Here is a 19,529-nt window from a genome sequence, read left to right as displayed (position 1 = left end):
TCCATTTTTGACGTTATTTATATCCACACGTAGGTGGAGACGTACTCTACAACTTTCTTTTAGACTCCGTCGGCTAATTTTGACTTTATTTTTAAAGTTATATTTTTAACAGGCCGGGACAGGATTGGTCCGTTAAAATCTCATAACTTCTTCATCCGATGTCCATTTTCGTCTGTCTTTTTATCCTTACGCTATTAATAACGAGATCTTCGATTCTCGTTTAGGTTGTGTCGGCTAAAAACTGCTCGATCTAATACTCGAACTTCGGGATGTACACCGCTAAGCCAAAACTTTGAAAAATCATAACTTCCTCATACGAAGTCAGATTTGAGCGTTCTTTTTATGGACGTTCTTAGGTTAACATATTCTACGACTTTCATTTAGATTACTAATGCTAAAAGTCGCTCTATCATAAATTCACTATTTACGTCTTCCTGGTGTCGTGCCGGTTCCGTCGCGAAACTTCGACAGGTCATAACTTCTTCTTTATAACTCGGATTTCGGCGTTCTTTATATGTACGGAAACCTTGAGACATATTATACAACTTGGTTAAGATTATTTATTCTAAATAATCTTTTGTCAAAAAGTCGTTTTTGATCCCTATTATCTCTAAATTGACTAGCTCGGATCTATGGGCGTTACACTATATGTTTATGACTGTATGGCGTTGGTATTTTGGGGGAACTTACTAAGCTCTCAGGCTTACAGTTTCAGTTTATTGCTTTAGGTACATCAAGGGACTGTGGCAAGGCAAAAGCGTGATTGTACAGCTCCTCACTTTTTATGACTTTGTTTCTGGGAGACTCTGATATAGACTATTTTGAAAACAAATTTGTAATGACTATTAGTTTTTACATGTTTTAAAAAGTTTAAATTTGGCATGATTTTTGTAGGTGTTACAAAATTCTTTATTTTCATCATATCATTGAAACATCCCAAAAATACCACCCAAAAATTTCGATTTTTATTATAACAAAACCCATGAGACTGAGTATCACATAATAAAATCATAAGTTGTGTGTTTCAAAAACCATAATGAAATACTATGAGAAAAACTGTATCACAACTGTATCCAAACATATCAAGAAAACTAAATCAACTCCCAGGACAAATCTGAAGCTGTGGTGTGTGCGATGCCATCATCCCGAGCTCTTCCCTTTGCTTGCGGAAGTACCTGAAACCAAAACTGAAACTGTAAGCACAAAGCTTAGTGAGCTCCCCCAAACTACCACATACCACATAATGACAAATAAGCACATACTGGGCCTTGCCCACTGCATCGGACCGAAGTCCGGGCTAACTGGGGCCTTGCCCCTACATCGGACCGAAGTCCGAAGCTGACTGGGACCTCTGTCCCCTACATCGGACCGAAGTCCGAAGCTGACTGGGACCTCTGTCCCCTACATCGGACCGAAGTCCGAAGCTGGCTGGGACCTTCGTCCCCTACATCGGACCGAAGTCCGAAGCTGACTGGGATCTTCGTCCCCTACATCGGGCCAAAGTCCGAAGCTGACTGGGACCTCTGTCCCCTACATCGGACCGAAGTCCGAAGCTGACTAAACATAGCATAAACATATCAACTAGCACAAACACATAAATCCTGTCTGAGCCACGGAGGCGTCAAACATACTAGCTACTGCATTGGACCGAAGTCCAGAAACTACGGCTAACTGAACGGGCCGTCACTGGCCTTAGACTTGTTCCTACTAAAGGGAAACTCACCTCGTGAACTGGCTGCTGTGTGAATGGCTCTGGAGGCTAACTGTTGCTGCTCCGGTATCTTCCCGGCTACAAGTCCATAAACACACTCAATCAAATGTTGAACACTGCACTGGGTAAAATGACTCTTTTACCCCTGGTCAAAGTCAACTCTCTCGGTCAAAGTCAACCCACAGTTGACCTGACTCGCCGAGTTGGGCCGCCAGCTCGCCGAGTCTCTAGTCTCACTTCGCAACCCTACTCGTGGCTACTCGTCGAGTACGGCATCGACTCGACGAGTACCCTCTCGATCCAAGAACTCAGACAATCTTCATCCGACTCGCCGAGTCATATGAACAACTCGACGAGTTGTTCTTGAGCTAAGAAGATTGCCTTGGACTCGCCGAGTTGTATGAACAACTCGTCGAGTCCCTCCATTACTGAGTCTGTCCTCCAACTCACTAAGTCCACTCTACTACTCACCGGCTTCCACTCGACATCACTCAAAAAGGGAAAAACGGGACTCGCGACTTGACTCGCCGAGTCGTTCTTCCGACTCGCCGAGTCACATCCATGCAGCTACTCTAAACTCGATTCTGCTTGAATCCAACGTCTGAAACTTATAGATCTGGGCTTCCTTAACTCGATTAGCACGTAAAGATTCTATCTTTACGTGCCCAAAAGCAACCAAGAAGATAATAAGGCTCAAAAAGCATAATAAAGGCTAGATCTAGGGTTCTTATGCAAGGCATCTCCAAAAAGGCAACAGATCCGGGCTCTACAACTCCTAAATGAACAGATCTAGGGATATCTCGTCCTATTAAGGCATCCATACAACTATAGGGCTTAGAAAATGCATCAAACTAGCCCTAGAAGAGTTCTAATGAAGGTCTAAAGCATAAAACAGAAGGAATCCGAGAAATACCTCAATGAACTCTGATTTGCCCTTGGATCTTTTCTCTACACCTCTTCTCTTTGCTCCTTTCTTCTTCTTCTTCTTCAAGCCTTCAAAATCCACACAAAAGCACTTAAAACAATAAGGAATGGATTAGGGTTTTCTCACAGCTCTCTGAGGGTGAAGGAGGCGAGTTTGGGGCACATAGCATTGCTTAAATAGTGAGCAACCCGGGGATTTAGGGTTTCTTCCAGGCAGGCAGACTCGCCGAGTCCCGAATATGGACTCGCCGAGTCGCCAACTAACACGTGCACGAAAACTCGACCCTACTCGACGAGCCAGGCCATTGACTCGCCGAGTCCCTCAATAAAACTTCTAAATAAATGCTACGAAAGCAACATACCAGAGACGGGGCGTTACAATCATTCAACCCGATTACCCATTCCCTTTATCCTCACTTTCTGTCCCTAAAGCATCTAATTAATGGGACCTATCATAAGGATTATATTTAGGATAGACAATAATGCTTAGGTAATTCCTCAACAATATATGTTAGTAAGGCAACCATGAGAGGGATGGAGTACACCTGGTGAACACTTAATTAGTTCAAAAACACCTACAGGTTACGAGCTTGCTAGCGTTCCGCTAGACTGTCTAGAATAGTCTGTGACCGTCTTCTATACTCCGCTAGATGACTGGATCATCTTTAAAGTCAAGGTCTCTTATCATTTATCTCATCTTTCATCTTTCATCATCTATATCATCTTTCATCTACATATCTTCACCCAACATAATTATAGGTATAAAATACATATATAGTTTAAATCAAGTAAAACATGTATAAATCGTTCATCCAACATAAATATTAGGAACACGGATAATAGGCACACATAGCATGTAATTTATATTAAATACTTCATATCTATGTGTAAGATGAAAGTAACTATGCACTCACTTGTTAAAGTGACGACTTGAAATTCGGACAACACTTCATTTCTAGCAATTGTCTTTTCCTTTGACGTAACCTAATATCATTATCACTAAGTCTTAGTCTAATATTTATTGCAACTAATTATTAGTCTAGATTCATCATTAATTCAAAGTCTATTGATCTATAGCTGATAAGGGACAACCAGGTAGGATCACATCGGAGGTAGGGTCCGTTTGGTATACAAGGTACACTGTTTGGAAATCTCACTTTAACACCTCACTAAATCCAGCCTATACATCATCCCCGCAAGTAGATCAATCAATATAACAACTTGGAATCACTGATAAATCTTGTTTATAGGTTCATAATAATGATAATGAACTTAAAGATAAGTTATACTTAAAGTACAACAAGCATAACTCAACTTACATGTGGTTTAGCGAGAAACCAGACTCTATGCGGGCAGAACTTCTACACCTAAATCTCTATTTCTCAGACCGTTCTAGCGCTCAGAAGCTTCGCTACTAGCCATTAGGAAGTGCTAGAACAAGGCCTAGGGACCTTGAGGGGGTTTGGGAGAGAATGTAATGTGTGAAGAAATGAGTGAATTTTGGCTCTATTAATAGGTTGTCTAGGGGCCTCTCACATCGTGAGCATGCATAGGCACCAAGGCTTCACCTCTAATGTTGACACGTGGCACCGGGGACAGGTAAAACTGCAGATCTTCAAAAATTCATAACTTTCGCATACGAGCTCCATTTTGACGTTCTTTATATCCACGGTTAAGTATTTACGAGTACTAAAACTTTCCTTTTGACCCCATCGGCTAATTCTCAACCGATCCTAAATTTAACAGTTTGAGAAGATTACACTGTTAATGACCGTGTAAAATTCATAACTTCTATATACAGACTCCATTTTCGATTGTCTTTTTATCGTTGAACTCCTATTAATGAGATATTTAATTCTCATTTAGATTGTGTCGGCTAATAACCGATCGATCTAAAATTCGATTTCCGAGCTGTACACTACTACGTTGAATTTTAGAAAAATCATAACTTCCTCAAATGAAGTCATATTTGGACGTTCTCTATATGCACGCTCTTGGTTTAACATCTACTACAAATTTCGTTTAGATCTCTAAGGCTAAAAGTACTTTGTCAAAATTTAGTTTTTACAATACGCGGAGCCGTGCCGGTTTAATCGCGAAACTTCGATAGGTCATAACTTCTTCGTTATAAGTCAAATTTTAGCGTCCCTTATATCTCCGGAATCCTTGTTACGACTACTTCAACTTTCTTCAAAGATATTGGGTCTAATTATTATTTTATTTTAGACGCGTATTTTATTCCTATTTTATTATATCGTTATAAGCACATATATTGCACATAATTTACACATAAATCACATAATACTCAAACATTTCTTCTTCATTAGAGCACATGTGTTATTCTAATGGATATTCATGGTTAATCATATCAATAGAGAAAAAATTATTCTTGCAGATTTTCAACCAGAAGACAAGAGTATAAAATACAATGACCCCATGAAGACTCAACTCAATGACTTAACCCACATGGTTCGAATGGTTTCATGTGTCCTTAAGTCCTCTAATCATGGAACCTCCTTCTACTTTGTCCATCCACATCCTATCTAGAAGCTTTACTTTCTTAAAAAAGTCAACAAACTCAGTGGAGAACTTACACTCAAATAATGTTCTTCTCTAAACTATAAGGCACTTCTATACATCCTCCTATGAAGCCGTGGCATGTTCAAGAAAGGTCTTAGGCCCACCTAAATATTGCTAAATGTTTCCCATATCCATGACTTCTTCATGCTCCTTAAAGAAGCTCCCACCTTCTTCTAGTATCTCTATGAGAACTACATCATCCTTGTACTGTTCAACTTTATGAAACTTCTCTCCTATATCTTCTATTATGAGTTCAATGACACACTAAGAACTAAGAATATATTCACCCTTCTCTTATGGTTCCCCATGCTCACCAATAGTCAAGACATGTGTCTATACGAACATATATATGAATTATGTTCTAACGCATTATCACTTACTGGACAACATCAAAAGTTTATAAATCATAACAACATGTTTACCATTCATCCATTGCCTTCATTCATATGGCCCAAAATCAATCCATTAAAAGAGATAAACATAGTCATTCATACTTAAATATACTTAAAGGCTACATAATTCATTGGAAAAACGATACAAATGTTGAGTTTAGGTTAATACCAATCCAAATAATGCATGAAATGGTTATCTAGCATGACCATCTGGTCTCCACAAATCAGATCGAAGCTCTTAAACGATGGATGATGACTCATCACCTTACATTGAAACTTCTTAAGAAAAAAAAATGACTCGCCTTACAATGACTACCTCGATGACTCCAAATTCGATCCATACTAAGATGATTCGTTCCTTCTGGACACTTCACCAAAAGGTAACAAATGCAAAAGCATGCACAGACTTCTATAATTAAACTATATATTAAAACAAAAGTTCTTATGAATATTATACTTTTATATTTTTATACTTTGGCCACAATGTTTCTTATTTTATACTTAACCATAATTTTTTTTGACATATTTGGTCCCTTAGACTATAGTTTTGTGGTTTCATACTTTGATTGACAAAACTTTCTTATTTCAGGGCTTTGACCACAAATGTTTCTTTTGATAGATTTCATCCCTACACATTCTTATGTTGGCACTTTCCACCCTTACTTTGTAGAATGTTACTTTTGACCCCTCAAATTTGAACATCGATATTTTTCCACCCTTGAACTTTCGTATATTTTTGTGGACTGGGAAATTTTTAGTTATATTTAGTTATGATACAACGCCAGTGCTTATTTCATATTTATTATTAGTGTGCCAACTTATAAGAATTTTTTTCGAAAATACTATGTGATTATTGAAAAAGAATCCTTTCCTTCACACGTATGAAAGGAAGTTCTCATTTCATCCGAGTATTGAATTGTTTCAAGACAAGACTTTTTTTTTTGGAACCGGCAAATATATATTATATAAAACACCAACCCTAGCAAGGTGCTAGTGGAAGGATAAAGAAAAACAAAAGACAGAGTTCAATTACAAACAGTTTAACGGGGATCCAATCCAATCACCCCAATTAATACTACACCTGCCATATCTATGTTTTACCCACAGAAATGTCATAGACTTAATCGAATCGACAACCTTAATCGGATCAGCAATATCGCCATTGAAGATTCTATCATTCCTGGCACGCCAAATAGCCCATAGAGCACCATAGAGGATCGAGAACAGAGCCTTCTTCTTGCGATTGGAACCCATCTTCAGTCTGACACCCTCATCAATAACTCCTCGAACCGAGTTGGCGTTTATCTTCCCAATACCGCACCACTTCTCCAGATTCCTCCATACATGATCCACAAACGTGCAGTCCACTAGGAGATGGTCGGAAGTTTCTAACCTCGAGATACATGCACTACACCATTGGGAGTCTACCTTAACATTCCTGCGGCTAAGGGCCAACAAAGTTGAGATTCGACCCAACCTAGCTCGCCAAGCGAAACATAGAACTTTCATTGGCACCCACTTAAACCATGGAAATTCACCGTCGCATATTAGGTGTGGGGATCTGTCTATTCTCGTTCTCATCATAGCTACACAGTATTTCTCTTTACAAAAATCAGATTCCCAGGTATCACCGGTTGGTGATTTTCTAATAACATCATGAACCAGAATGTTTACTTTTCTAAGTTCATTTTTGTATCTAACAATATTATTTCAAACTCCAGGGATATTTTTTGAAGCATCAATATTTTCATTCGGCCTCCCCATGTAATAAATACCGTTTATAACGCAAGACCATAATGAATTAGGAGACCTTTTGAGTTTCCACCACCATTTAGATAATAAAGAAATGTTAAGAGCTTTTATGGAACCAATACCGAGACCCCCAACTTCACGTGGTGCTATTAATCTCTCCCATGCCACCCAATTGATCTTTTGGGACTCACCTTCTGCCCCCCAAATAAAGTTCCTCCGAATCCTTTCCAAAATTTCTAGTATACCTGTTGGGGCAACGAAGATCGATAAATAATAATTGGGAAGATTACCCAAGACGGCTTTAGCAAGCGTTATTCTACCACCAAAGCTTAAATTTTTTGCTTTCCATATCGATAATTTTGATTTGAACTTATCCACAATTGGCTTCCAATTTTTTATTAAGTTCATATTAGCCCCAACCGGAACCCCAAGATACGAGAAGGGGAGGGAGGCTGGTTCACACCCTAGCGGGGCAGCCCATCGTTCAACCTCTCGATCGGTCACACCAATGCCAACAACTTTTGATTTTTTAAAATTCACTTGAAGTCCAGATGAAACATAAAAACATCTAAGGATACGACCAAGGTTATCTATATTATGCTTTGACCATTCACCCAAGAAAATCGCATCATCCGCATAGAATAAATGCGACAACGTAGGCCCAACGTTTGGAATAGAAATACCCTTGAAAATGCCCTTTTCCACAACTTCTTTCATAGCAATATTTAAACCCTCCATTGCCATGATGAAGAGGAATGGAGAGAGCGGGTCTCCTTGACGAACAACTTTTTGAAGTGGGAATTCACTTGTCGGACTACCATTTACAATCACCGATGCCCTTGCTGATGCCAAACACCCTCTTATCCACAATCTCCATTTACTTCCAAAATTCATTTGCGACATCATAGAATCCAAGTAACCCCAATTTAATGAGTCAAAGGCCTTATTAAAGTCTGCTTTGAAGATGAGTATTTTTTTCTTTTTCACCTTCCCCCAGGAGCAAATTTCATTGAATATGAGCGGGCCCTCCAAGATGTATCTATTAGCCACAAACGCTGTTTGGACCTCATCAATGCATTCACTGATCACTGATTTTAACCTGGAGGCAAGTAACTTGGAGATGATCTTGTAGATAGACCCAATGAGACTAATGGGTCTATAGTCATTAAGACTAAGAGGGTCCTTTGTTTTGGCAACAAGTGTGATGAAGGAGGAATTGCAGCCCCTTGATAAAGACCCGAATGCCTCAAAATATCTAACACAACCAACAATATCATCCTTTAGAATCAACCAAAAGCGTTTGAAGAATTTAAATGTGAAGCCATCAGGCCCTGGGGCTTTCTCGCTACCACAACTCCAAATAGCATTTTTAATCTCTTCATAAGAGAAATTATCCTCCAAAAATACACGGCTGGCATTAGAGATCATTTTGAATTTACTGCTGTGAAATTTTGGTCTATCTGCCCATCTTTCGCTGAATTTTTCAGCAAAAAATCGTGCCGCCTCTGCCTTCATGGCCACCGGATCGCTCGTCCAATCACCATTAATTAGAATGCCATGCATGTGATTCCTCCTCGATCGGTTGGATACATAGCCATGGAAAAAACGAGAATTTTCATCCCCGTCAATCGTCCATTTAATCCGGGCTTTTTGCTTCAAATCAATGATTGCGAGCCTTTCAAGCTCTTCTATTCTTCCTGAAATTATGGTTCTTTCATCCAGATCGACATCGTTAAAATAACCACAGTCAAACCTTTTATCAATATCAATACGTGCCTCCTTGAGTTTTATAAGTTCTGCCGTTTCCTTAGAAAACTCCAAAGAACGCCATTCACGAATCGCCTTTTTGATTGCTTTCAATTTATTCAATAGCTTCGAATCGGGGGGCCAAAACCGTTGAATTCACGACAGGCCTTACTAACCACTTCATCGAACCCTTGTCTGGTCAGTCATGAATTGAATAGCTTGAATGGCAGGGGACCGAAGTTTGCTCTGGATTGAGAAAGTAGAATGGGACAATGATCGGATTTATCTCTTGGAAGAGCCGTGGCTGATACATGAGGGAACAACTTGGAGAACTCCGAACAAACAAGAAAACGATCTAGTTTGCTAAGTTTCGCTCCAGCCTTTTGAAAATAAGTAAATCGAAAACCCCCCATTTTTGGCTCATGAAATCCCGCTAATTCAATGAATTTGTTGAAATAATTAGCACTAGATTGACAAAACATGGAATTAATACGCTCCTCCTGTCTTCTCACCACATTAAAATCACCAAAGACTATCCAGCATGCTGTGCGAGAATTTTTTATGAGAAGCAACTCCTCCCATAGCTTACGCTTCTCAGAAGGGGATTGGGGACCATAGACATTTACAAATGCCACCGGGCAAGAGAAGGCTGAACAGATACCAATAACAATAAAAAAGGAACGAGATTTAATTACCTCAGAAGAAGTGAAGAAATTCCTGTCACAAATAGATACCAGCCCACCAGATCTCCCAGATGCATTTTCATACGCAAATTCAAAATTGTAATCACCCCAACATTCTCTAATCATCTCACGATTAAGAGACCCGTCTAGATGGGTTTCCTGTAGACCAAAAAAAGAGGCTTTATGAAGACGACGAAGCGATTGCACCCAATCCCTCTTACGAGTTTCACCAAGACCACGGATGTTTAAGGAAACTATATTCATCGAGTATGATTACTAGCACCAGTCTCATCCATAGCTTCAATGAGGATTGCATTTTCCTCATCGATATCAAACCCAATCGAACGCCCAATCCTTGCTGTGCGCACAATCTCAGGGGTAGAAATTATTGTCGGGTCAAGATGAACATTATTTGAAGCTGAATTTGAAGGGGAATTGTTTAAATTAATTATTTGGGTATCCATCAGAGGAGCTTCTTACTCGAAATTTGGGGGTGGGGGGGGGGGGGAATTTCTGTCTCCTATATCAATGTTTCTAATTTTCCGACGTTTAGAGTAGGATCCAACGAAATCAAGATCTGGACCCAAGGTATCTAAATGGCTTGCTTCATTAAGCTTTCCAAGATCCACGCCAATAGTTCCGTCAACCTCTGGCCCATCATTTGATGGACTGACCCACTTGGAGTTAAATGGCCCAAAACAACCATTGTGTATCATATTTTTTAATTCTCCGAATGAATTATTATCTGAAGAATTCAGATTATCTGTTTTGGAATTCCCACTGTTCACCATCGATGGGGAATTATCTAGAGGCAGTTGAGATTCCCCAGGCTCTGAACTATTTTTTTTGGGCGACTCATTGATAACCGGCTGCATGGGAGTCGGACCGACTCCTCCAATCTCCCCCATCTGGTCGGCAATTTCGTCACCGTCGGCTATCCCCCGGAAAGAATCCTCCACTTTTTCGGTATCATCCCCGACAATTTCTCCGTCTTCAATATCATCTACTTCGTCTTCAATCATGACAGTGTCAGAAACTCCTACGGAATCGTCATCATCATCATTGAAATCGACCTGGTCGTCATCTTCCTCAATCGTCTCGAACTCAGATGAATTTTGAGGGAGCCATTCTTCTTCGTATTCCAGGACACTCACATTCAGGAGATGCCCATCACATTTGATAATTACCTCATCCTCAATTCTTTTACGGGATTCCGTAAGAATACATACTCTCCCATGTGATAAGTCTCTTACTTTAGGAGAAGCTTCGAATGGTACTAAGACTCTACCAAATTTTCCAGCTATGTAATCAAAATTCCTCCTATCCCATAGTTTTAAAGGCATACCATAAATTTTCACCCATGTCACCCGATCAAAATGATTATGATATTGGTTTGCTCTAGAGAACTTCAATAACCAGTCGTCTTTGACCCTTAAGAATGCATTAACATCATCAACTGATCTGAAACTGAGACATACCTTGAGGCCGCCAGCGTATTTCATAGAGAAAGCTTCATCATCACCCATTGAAATACCAGGATTTAGGTTGTGTAGATGCTCCATACTGATCGCTTCCCCCATATATGTCAATTCATTATCAATCCAATCAGCCATAACATCGTTGGGATGGAGGGAAATTGGGTTCACGGACGGAGGAGGTGGGGGAGGAGGCAAATCACATCCGGCCACCACAGCAGCGAAGGATCTACCGTGGCGAACGTTACATCTTATACCTGCGGTGGCCTTGGTATTTATCGGTTCTCTTCTATATTGAAAATCTTGTACTCTCTTTTTTTGCTTCCGCTCAAATTTTGCGACGTTCACCTGCAGCTTTTTGCCTGCAAATGATAAGTTCTGAAGGGTCGCTTCAAGAATCCTCCAATTTCTCACATTCTTAAATCGAATGAAAGCAAAGTTTCTCCTGTTGGCATCTTTCTTTTGGGCGATGTATACATCCGACAATTCACCAAAGTTCCCAAATAATCTCCATAGCTCGCCTTTGTTAGCATTTAACGGTAGATTAGAAACAAACATAGTAGTGACCAAAGGGGATTTCGATGGTTTTCTCCGCCGTCTGGGACCTGCGTCCATTCATATCCCGCAATCGCCATTTTTAATTATGCACGCTATTATATTCATTTTTCAAGACAAGACTCTTTTATCTATCTCCACTCAAGTTCTTCAAGTCTACCCTAATAAATAAGAATGGTTTTGCCACATGTCATTCTCTCATTCAATTGGCCACATGTCATTTTGTCATAATTTTGAGATATATTTATTTTCCACTTGTCATTTACTTCATTCTTTATTTCCAATGTATCATTAATATAACTTCCATAAATTAAACCTACCATAATGACTATTAATTTCAATTTCAAATAAATTTACAGTTTAAACTTTGTGTTTAGCATTTTGTTATAATTTACCCGTTTAGTACACAAATTTGATAACTAAACACATAATTTTAATTTATTTATTTTTTGCATGTTTTTTTCTCATAATTTTCAGTTATCTCAAATTTGTGTTTTAAATTTTGAAAATGACACAAATTCAAATAAATTTTCCATTTAATCATTTATATTAACATTTTGTTTTAATCAACCCGTATAATATACGGGTCTTCTTAAATATATACAAGCGCTCAAGTGCTCTTAAAGCTCAAATCAACTATTATTATACACTAGTCGAAATTTATCAACTCACTTGTAATGCTTTTACAAAAAACACACTAAATTAATGAATATAATTCGTTTTCTTGAAACTAAAACTACATGAACCTCAAACTTGACAGAAGACCATAAAAAATTAAATTGGAACCACATTTTTATTGATTTGTAATCATCCAAAAGATCCATAATAACAAAGGAACACACCAAGAGGACAAATTGGCGATCTTCCCATATTTCATAAACTTATAACTTTTCAAATTTTGTATTTTGTATAACAATAGTTGAAATTAGGCACTGAACCTTTCAATATAAGCAGCACCAACACAAAACCCGCATCAAAGAATGTGTACGGAAACATATCTTATACTGAATTTATATTAAATTAATTTCCAGGGGGGCATTCTTGTAAATAAACAATGTGATGATGTCAGCTTCTACTCGAACACACGATTGTGGCAAGTTTTATCACATGGGTATGCACAATCTATCTTTTGAAACGTGTTCCTCTCATAGTACCAATCTCCGACAGCTTTTGCAATCGTCTGATAAAAAAATTAATTCGTAACAAAACATTAGTTTAAGTTTGAAAATTTCTCAATATAATCCTTAAGTTTGCATTTCATTGCATATATGGCCCCTATACTTTAATCAAAACCACCATTTTAGTCCAAAACTTTGAAGTCATTAAGGACCATATCCGCACCAAAATGCAAACTTAAGGACAACACTAGCCACTAGGACAATTTCAAATTTTGGACTGAACTTGCGATTTTAGGTAAAGTACAAGGACCATATTTGTAAATTTATTAAAGAGAAAATGACATTACCGTGTTACCCAACAACGGTGAGTCATTTCTCAACCATGTTTCTTGAATTCCTGTTTGGCAATGAGAATAGCAAGAGTTGATGAACATTCCTCTAGAAGGAGAGTTGCCATTGCCAAATCCATTTAGAGCTTTTAAGAATTCCAGCCTGTATCCTGACAAATTTAACAAAAAACGTGTCAAGATTTTTTTTTTTTTTTTGTAAACAGTATTGGACTGAGATTGATGTCAATGGAACAAACACAGTCTGAATGAATGATTGAAGTGAAACCTTGAAGGACGTTAAGTTGAGCAGATGAACATTTTGTTATGTCAAGTTTGCATTCGCGCCATGTGCCTTTGCGATCAGCCACTCCGGGAGCTAATATATTCTTCACCTGTAAATTTATGATTTACAATTAAATTAAAAGTAAAAAAAAAAAAAAAGACTAAATGCAAGAAATAACTATGTACTCTTTTAACGTTTTTATAATAACATTGTTCATTCACTTTTTATTATTACAATATTGTATTTTTAAATTATTTTTTTATTAGGTCACTCTATTTTTAAAAATAAACCTAATTATAGCAAAAAGGTTATAACTTGTTACCTTTTAAAGCGGGTAGCAACCTTAGCTACCCAAATTTTGCTTTATTTGATATATTTTCCAAAATATAGTTTCCTAATAAAAATGTATATTTTAGCATTTACTTTTTTGCTATATTTTCCAAAGGTTGAAGGTTACTTTTTGCTATATTTTCCAAAATATAGTGTCCTAATAAAAATGTATATTTTCCAAACCTTTTTGCTATATTTTAGCATTTACCTTTTTGCTATATTTTCCAAAGGTTGAAGGTTACTTTTTACCATATTTTCCAAAATAGCATGTCCTAACAAAAATGTATATTTTCCAAAATACAATGTCCAAAATATATCAAATTATAGCAAAAAGGTGTATTTTGGAAAATATACCTAATTATTTTTTATTAGGACACTCTATTTAAAAGTACAACGTTTGTAGTAGAAACAAAAGTAAAATGCTATACTAAAAATTGAAATTTTCATTAGTGATGATGCTATGGTTGCCTAACCTGCCATGAATCATATGCTGCATTAATCAAGAAAATGGGTGTTTTGATGAATTGCACCATGTTTTGTGGGAAAAAACACTGCAAAAAACAAGAGAAATGTTACATTTTTGATAGAGAAAAACGCAAAATTCGGAGTTATATATCAAAATATATGCTTTTTAAGTCTTACCAAACCAGGACTCATTTTCGCAAGGCAAGCTGGAGACAAAACTTTAGCAGATCCCTAAACAAACAAATCAAATTCAATAATCAGAAATTTTGATGACATTTTTGAGATTGGAAAAAGGGGGATTTGAATTTTGAAAGTACATGTGTTCTAACGACGTCAGCGTAGAAGCCTTCAATGTGACTTTGCCCTATAATCGTCTTCCTGTTGATGAATCAAAAACGTGAAATCAATACATCGAAAACAAAGGGGAAACGTGAAGTAAACATTGGAAATGGAAATCGAAGCTTACGCATTGATGAAAAATCCGGCATCGGAAAGGCATTTCACTTTAGTCGTCGCCGGTAATTGTGATCGGAAATTATCGCATTGCAAGATCGAAGTCAATCCACCGGCTGAACACCCCGCTAGAATCGCCTACAACATGATTTTTTTTTTAATTAGTTATATGTGAACCGGATATGAACAACCAGACCGGGCTTATTATGGTTTCTCGGACCGGGTTTTGTTCTAGGCTAAATAAAGCAATGAATAGAAAATGTCAAAATGTAGTATCGTTTTTTTTTGTTAATTGTAACTTTATTTATAGCATCCATCTTCCATTTTTTAATAAAATTTATCTAACTATAGAAAAAGATGTTTTGTATCTAGATGATGTTATAAATTTGATTGAATAAACAAATATACGAAGTTATTTTGTTATTTCTTTCGTTTGATCTGTTTTTAGAGGAAACTTGGACTTGACTTTTTTGGTATGATTCAAAACACCGGTTTGGATCAAACCATGTTCAATTTTAATGTGAAAGGGAATAAAAGGTCAACATCAAAAGTATGAGTGTACATTTTTAGCGTTCTTCATCCCTTTTGCTAACAAATCGTCAACAACTGCACGAAAAATCCTGGCTCCTCTATAGTAAAGCTTGGTATTCTGAAAAAAAAAAAAAAAAATAGAATATATTACTAAAGAACAAAAAAAAAGCACAAAAAATCGACAAGAACTGTTATAAGTTTGTTGACTTACGGGATCGACTGCTTCCACATCACCGGTAAAGGAAGCTCCGTCACAATAACGGACCTTGATCCTATTCCAATCGTAAAAGTCTAAAAAAGAAAGTAGAATCAAGAATGTATTAGTATAATGATCTAGTTGTGAAATTAGTTATTAAAAATGATAAATAAAAGGTATACCAGGGTTATATTTTGCCTTGTTGTGAAACATGCCCGAAAACGTCTCTGTTGTCAACATTTTCTTTGAGGAACCTAATCGAGTATCTCTACGGGTAAGGCAATTTGTGGCATTGTTGCACCATCCTCCTCCCTAATATTAATGCGAAAAATGAACCTTGGTGAGAAATTTTCACTAAGAAACCCCATAATTATTAACTTCAATTATATATAAGAGGTTAATTGACTCATAATATTTTGAATAAGCGGACACCAAGTGCACATGTGGTTTATTAACATAAAAATTGTAAGTATAGTCACATACTATTTAGCATAAAAATATCCGTTCAATGACCAATATAGTGACGTATTCTACATAAAAATGTTAGTGTCAATACCTAATTAGCATTAAATTGTTATTTACTACATATTTAACATCAATATTGCATCTATGTATGCTAATTGTTAACTATAGACACACACATCACATAAAACATCTTAAGATGATTAGTTGTTATATCAATTCAATCTACCATAATAAATAAGAATGATTTTGTCACATGTTCTTCTCTCATTAAATTGGCCATATCCATATGTCATTTTGTCATAATTTTGAAATACATTTATTTTTCAATTTTCATTTACTTTAATTTTCATTTTCAATATATCATTAATTTAGTTTTCATAAATAAAACCTATCATAATGACTATTAATTTCAAATTTCAAATAAATTTAGAGTTTAAACCTTTGTGTTTAACATTTTGTTATAATTAACCCGTTTAGTACACCGGATGTGATAACTAAACACATAATTAACTTATTTATTTTTTGCATGTTTTTTTTCTCATAATTTTCACTTATTTCAAATTTCAAATCCAAATAAACTTCTCATTTAATCATTCTTATTTAACATTTTGTTTTAATCAAAACGTATAATATACAGGTCTCAGAACTAGTTAAATAATATATCATAAACTAATATAGATTGTTATATCAAAACGTAGAGTTATTATAGATAAGTTTATTTATAGCGAATTTGACAAACAATTAACTTGAAATGACCAACCTCAAAGAAAACCAACCAATTGTCGATTCCTGCACCGAATCCTTTATCGATATGATACGCGGGTGCACTACCATCCAAACAAACTAAAAACAACGATAAATTTCGTGTTAAAACCCCCAAAAATGTAACACGTTACGTTTAAATAACCAATTTAGTTTAAATAATTCAATTTAAGTTCATAAAGGAAAAAAGAAAGCTTGTTTACCAGCTCCTTTAGCAACAGCACTATTAAGAAAAGTGAGTCCAACATCATAAGCTTCTGTGCATAACAAACTTAATGTGCAAACCAAGAATATACATAGCCATCGATCTCCTCTTTCGCTCATCATGCCTTCAATTACCTAAAGATTTCACAACCAAATATTTTATAAACTGAATCCAAATTAAATTTATATATTTTTTGCAAACAAGCAAGTCTTTTTCAAGAAATGACAAACACATATACCTATTATCATTCAATGCTAGAGTTGACTTTTGTGGTCACATACAAGTCATTTTTTAACCCCAAATCCCAACGATTAACACATGTTTTACTTGTTATTTTTCAGAATCTAAGAGTCTCGTGGTTTAAAACTAGAACAAATCACATATCTATCGAGTTCATAGTCAACTTATTATCCACATCTTTGACCACAAAAGTAAAAATAAACAACAACCACACACTTGAACTCTTTCACACACATACGCCATAGATGATAGATGATTATCTATCTTAAATAAACTTCATTTCTTGAAATCTAGAACATGGTTCAAGTTCTCAGGAAACGATGCTTCGTATTTTGAACTGAAATCAGATATAACTTGATTGATTTCACAAAAGAGAAATTTTGAATTTACATGAAGAATCTTATTCATACCTGAATGGAGAACAGTTATATTAGATCTCTTGATCGTATATATGACACCGGATTGAAAATTTGTCGAAGAGATTTCAGTGACGAGTGATGAGGGTTCGAGTGATAGCCGCTTGCCTTTATAGTACTGCCTACTGACAAGAAGATAAAACAAGTGTTTGCGTTTTCGGTGTATTTATAAAAAAGTACAGATAATACTACGTATAAATCATAACAAATATATATACGTTAAAAAAAGAATATTACAAATAAAAAATATTTCTATTATTTTTACCAAGCAAGTTACATATGCATCTTTTGATCATTTTGATTATTATATTTCAGTTTCATCAATTAAAATCATCAAAGTTTTACATTTTTTTTAATAATATTAACCACTTTGATCTATTATGGCTAGATAGCTTAATTACTATAGTCAGAGTAGAAAATATTATTAAAGTTTACCCACTATAGTGAAAATTTTAGCATTAAATTTTTGACAGTAAATATTCGAATAAAGCTATTAAATTTTGATAACATTATATATTTATATAATGGCCATTTTAACACGATATATCAAATATTACATGTTGAAATTATCGACATAAAAGTAAATTGTCAAATCTCAATAATTTTTATTAACCAAAAATATAATATAATGATTAAACCATAAAATAATATAAAATTTTATTGTATATATCATTATTATCATTATTAAATTAAAACATAACTACATGTGTATATCGATCAATAAAAGATTATCTGACTAAATAAATGATTAAAACCATGTAGTTGTAAACTTGTAATTAACTTGTATTAGTATTACATAAAGAAATCATAAATCATATTCGTTGACGGATTAAAGATTTTGTCAAACAATTAGAAATACTAAAATAGTGAAATCTACCAAACGGTTCTCATGTTTTTGAAAAAAAAAACAACAATATTTTAATATTCTTTTAATAATAATAAGATATTAAAAGATACTTTCTATTATTTTATTAATTTATATAACTTATTTTTAACAAAATTAAATTTAAAATCAATTTATTCTTTTATGTTATACTTTTCTATATAATGTAACAAAATAATTACTTTAAACGTTAGTACGTTACCATACTGTTTAGGTATCATAAATTATATTGTTACTAATACTATTATATCAAATAATAATAATAATAATAATAATAATAATAATAATAATAATAATAATAATAATAAAAGGTGTTTAGGTGAGTGATAAATAATTAAAAAAATTATTTGCATGGGAAAGTAAAGTTAATAAAAGGAAACCATTTGGCATCGTAAAGTGGGAGGGAACGTGGAAAGATCGTTCTCACGCGTAATCAGCAGGCACCGACAGCGACAAGGATTCGCAAACCATCGTTCAATAAAGTCAAATTATTATCGAAAACAATCAATCACGTACAGCTGGATCCCATCTTCATTAATACCAACCAGCCACATCTTGCAAACGCCCCATTTTGCAACTACATGCAACGGATATGAATATGTTTTTTTATTATTTTATTTGCTTTTAAGATAGAAAATTATATTTTTGTAATAACTTATCAAAATAATATTTTTTTTATATTTTAGATTTTTTTTAAATATATTTAATCATTTAGGGGTGTTTGGATAAATAGTTTTTAGCTTATTAGCTTATTATTTATTTGCTTATTGCGGTCGGAATAAACACTTTTTAAAAATATGTTTAGATTAACTTATTGTGGTGGGAATAAACAATAAGCAATAAGTATTTTAAGTGTTTGGCAAACAAAGCAACTTATATGAGTAAAATGACCAATAAACAATAAGTAATAAGCAATAAGCATTCCCCCCTTATTTATTAAAATCAGTTTATTTAGTTTATTCCTACCACGATAAGCTGGTTTTTAAAGACTCCTATCCAAACACTTAAATTTGTTTATTGCGGTGGGATTAAACA

General features: G+C 35.4%; 1 protein-coding gene across 1 annotated transcript; it reads right to left on the bottom strand.

Moving 5' to 3' along the window:
• Positions 1 to 12,592: 12,592 nt before the first annotated feature.
• On the bottom strand, positions 12,593 to 17,761 carry LOC145056802 (pectin acetylesterase 8-like). Its single transcript, XM_079004523.1, has 13 exons — positions 17,606 to 17,761; positions 16,954 to 17,089; positions 16,749 to 16,831; positions 15,706 to 15,835; positions 15,539 to 15,618; positions 15,359 to 15,445; positions 14,810 to 14,934; positions 14,661 to 14,721; positions 14,521 to 14,574; positions 14,352 to 14,429; positions 13,552 to 13,657; positions 13,284 to 13,435; positions 12,593 to 12,998 (listed from the first exon to the last, which is right to left on the bottom strand). The coding sequence occupies exons 2-13, from the start codon at positions 17,075 to 17,077 to the stop codon at positions 12,891 to 12,893; spliced, it is 1,188 nt and encodes a 395-aa protein (XP_078860649.1). The 5' UTR covers positions 17,078 to 17,089; positions 17,606 to 17,761; the 3' UTR covers positions 12,593 to 12,890.
• Positions 17,762 to 19,529: the final 1,768 nt, after the last annotated feature.

The sequence above is a fragment of the Lactuca serriola genome, chromosome 6, assembly GCF_051521515.1.
Source record: "Lactuca serriola cultivar US96UC23 chromosome 6, Lser_US96UC23_V15, whole genome shotgun sequence".
In the NCBI taxonomy this organism is placed as follows: Eukaryota; Viridiplantae; Streptophyta; class Magnoliopsida; order Asterales; family Asteraceae; genus Lactuca; species Lactuca serriola.
The sequence above is the reverse complement of the archived record's forward strand: the minus strand, read 5'-3'. Positions and strand labels throughout refer to the sequence as shown.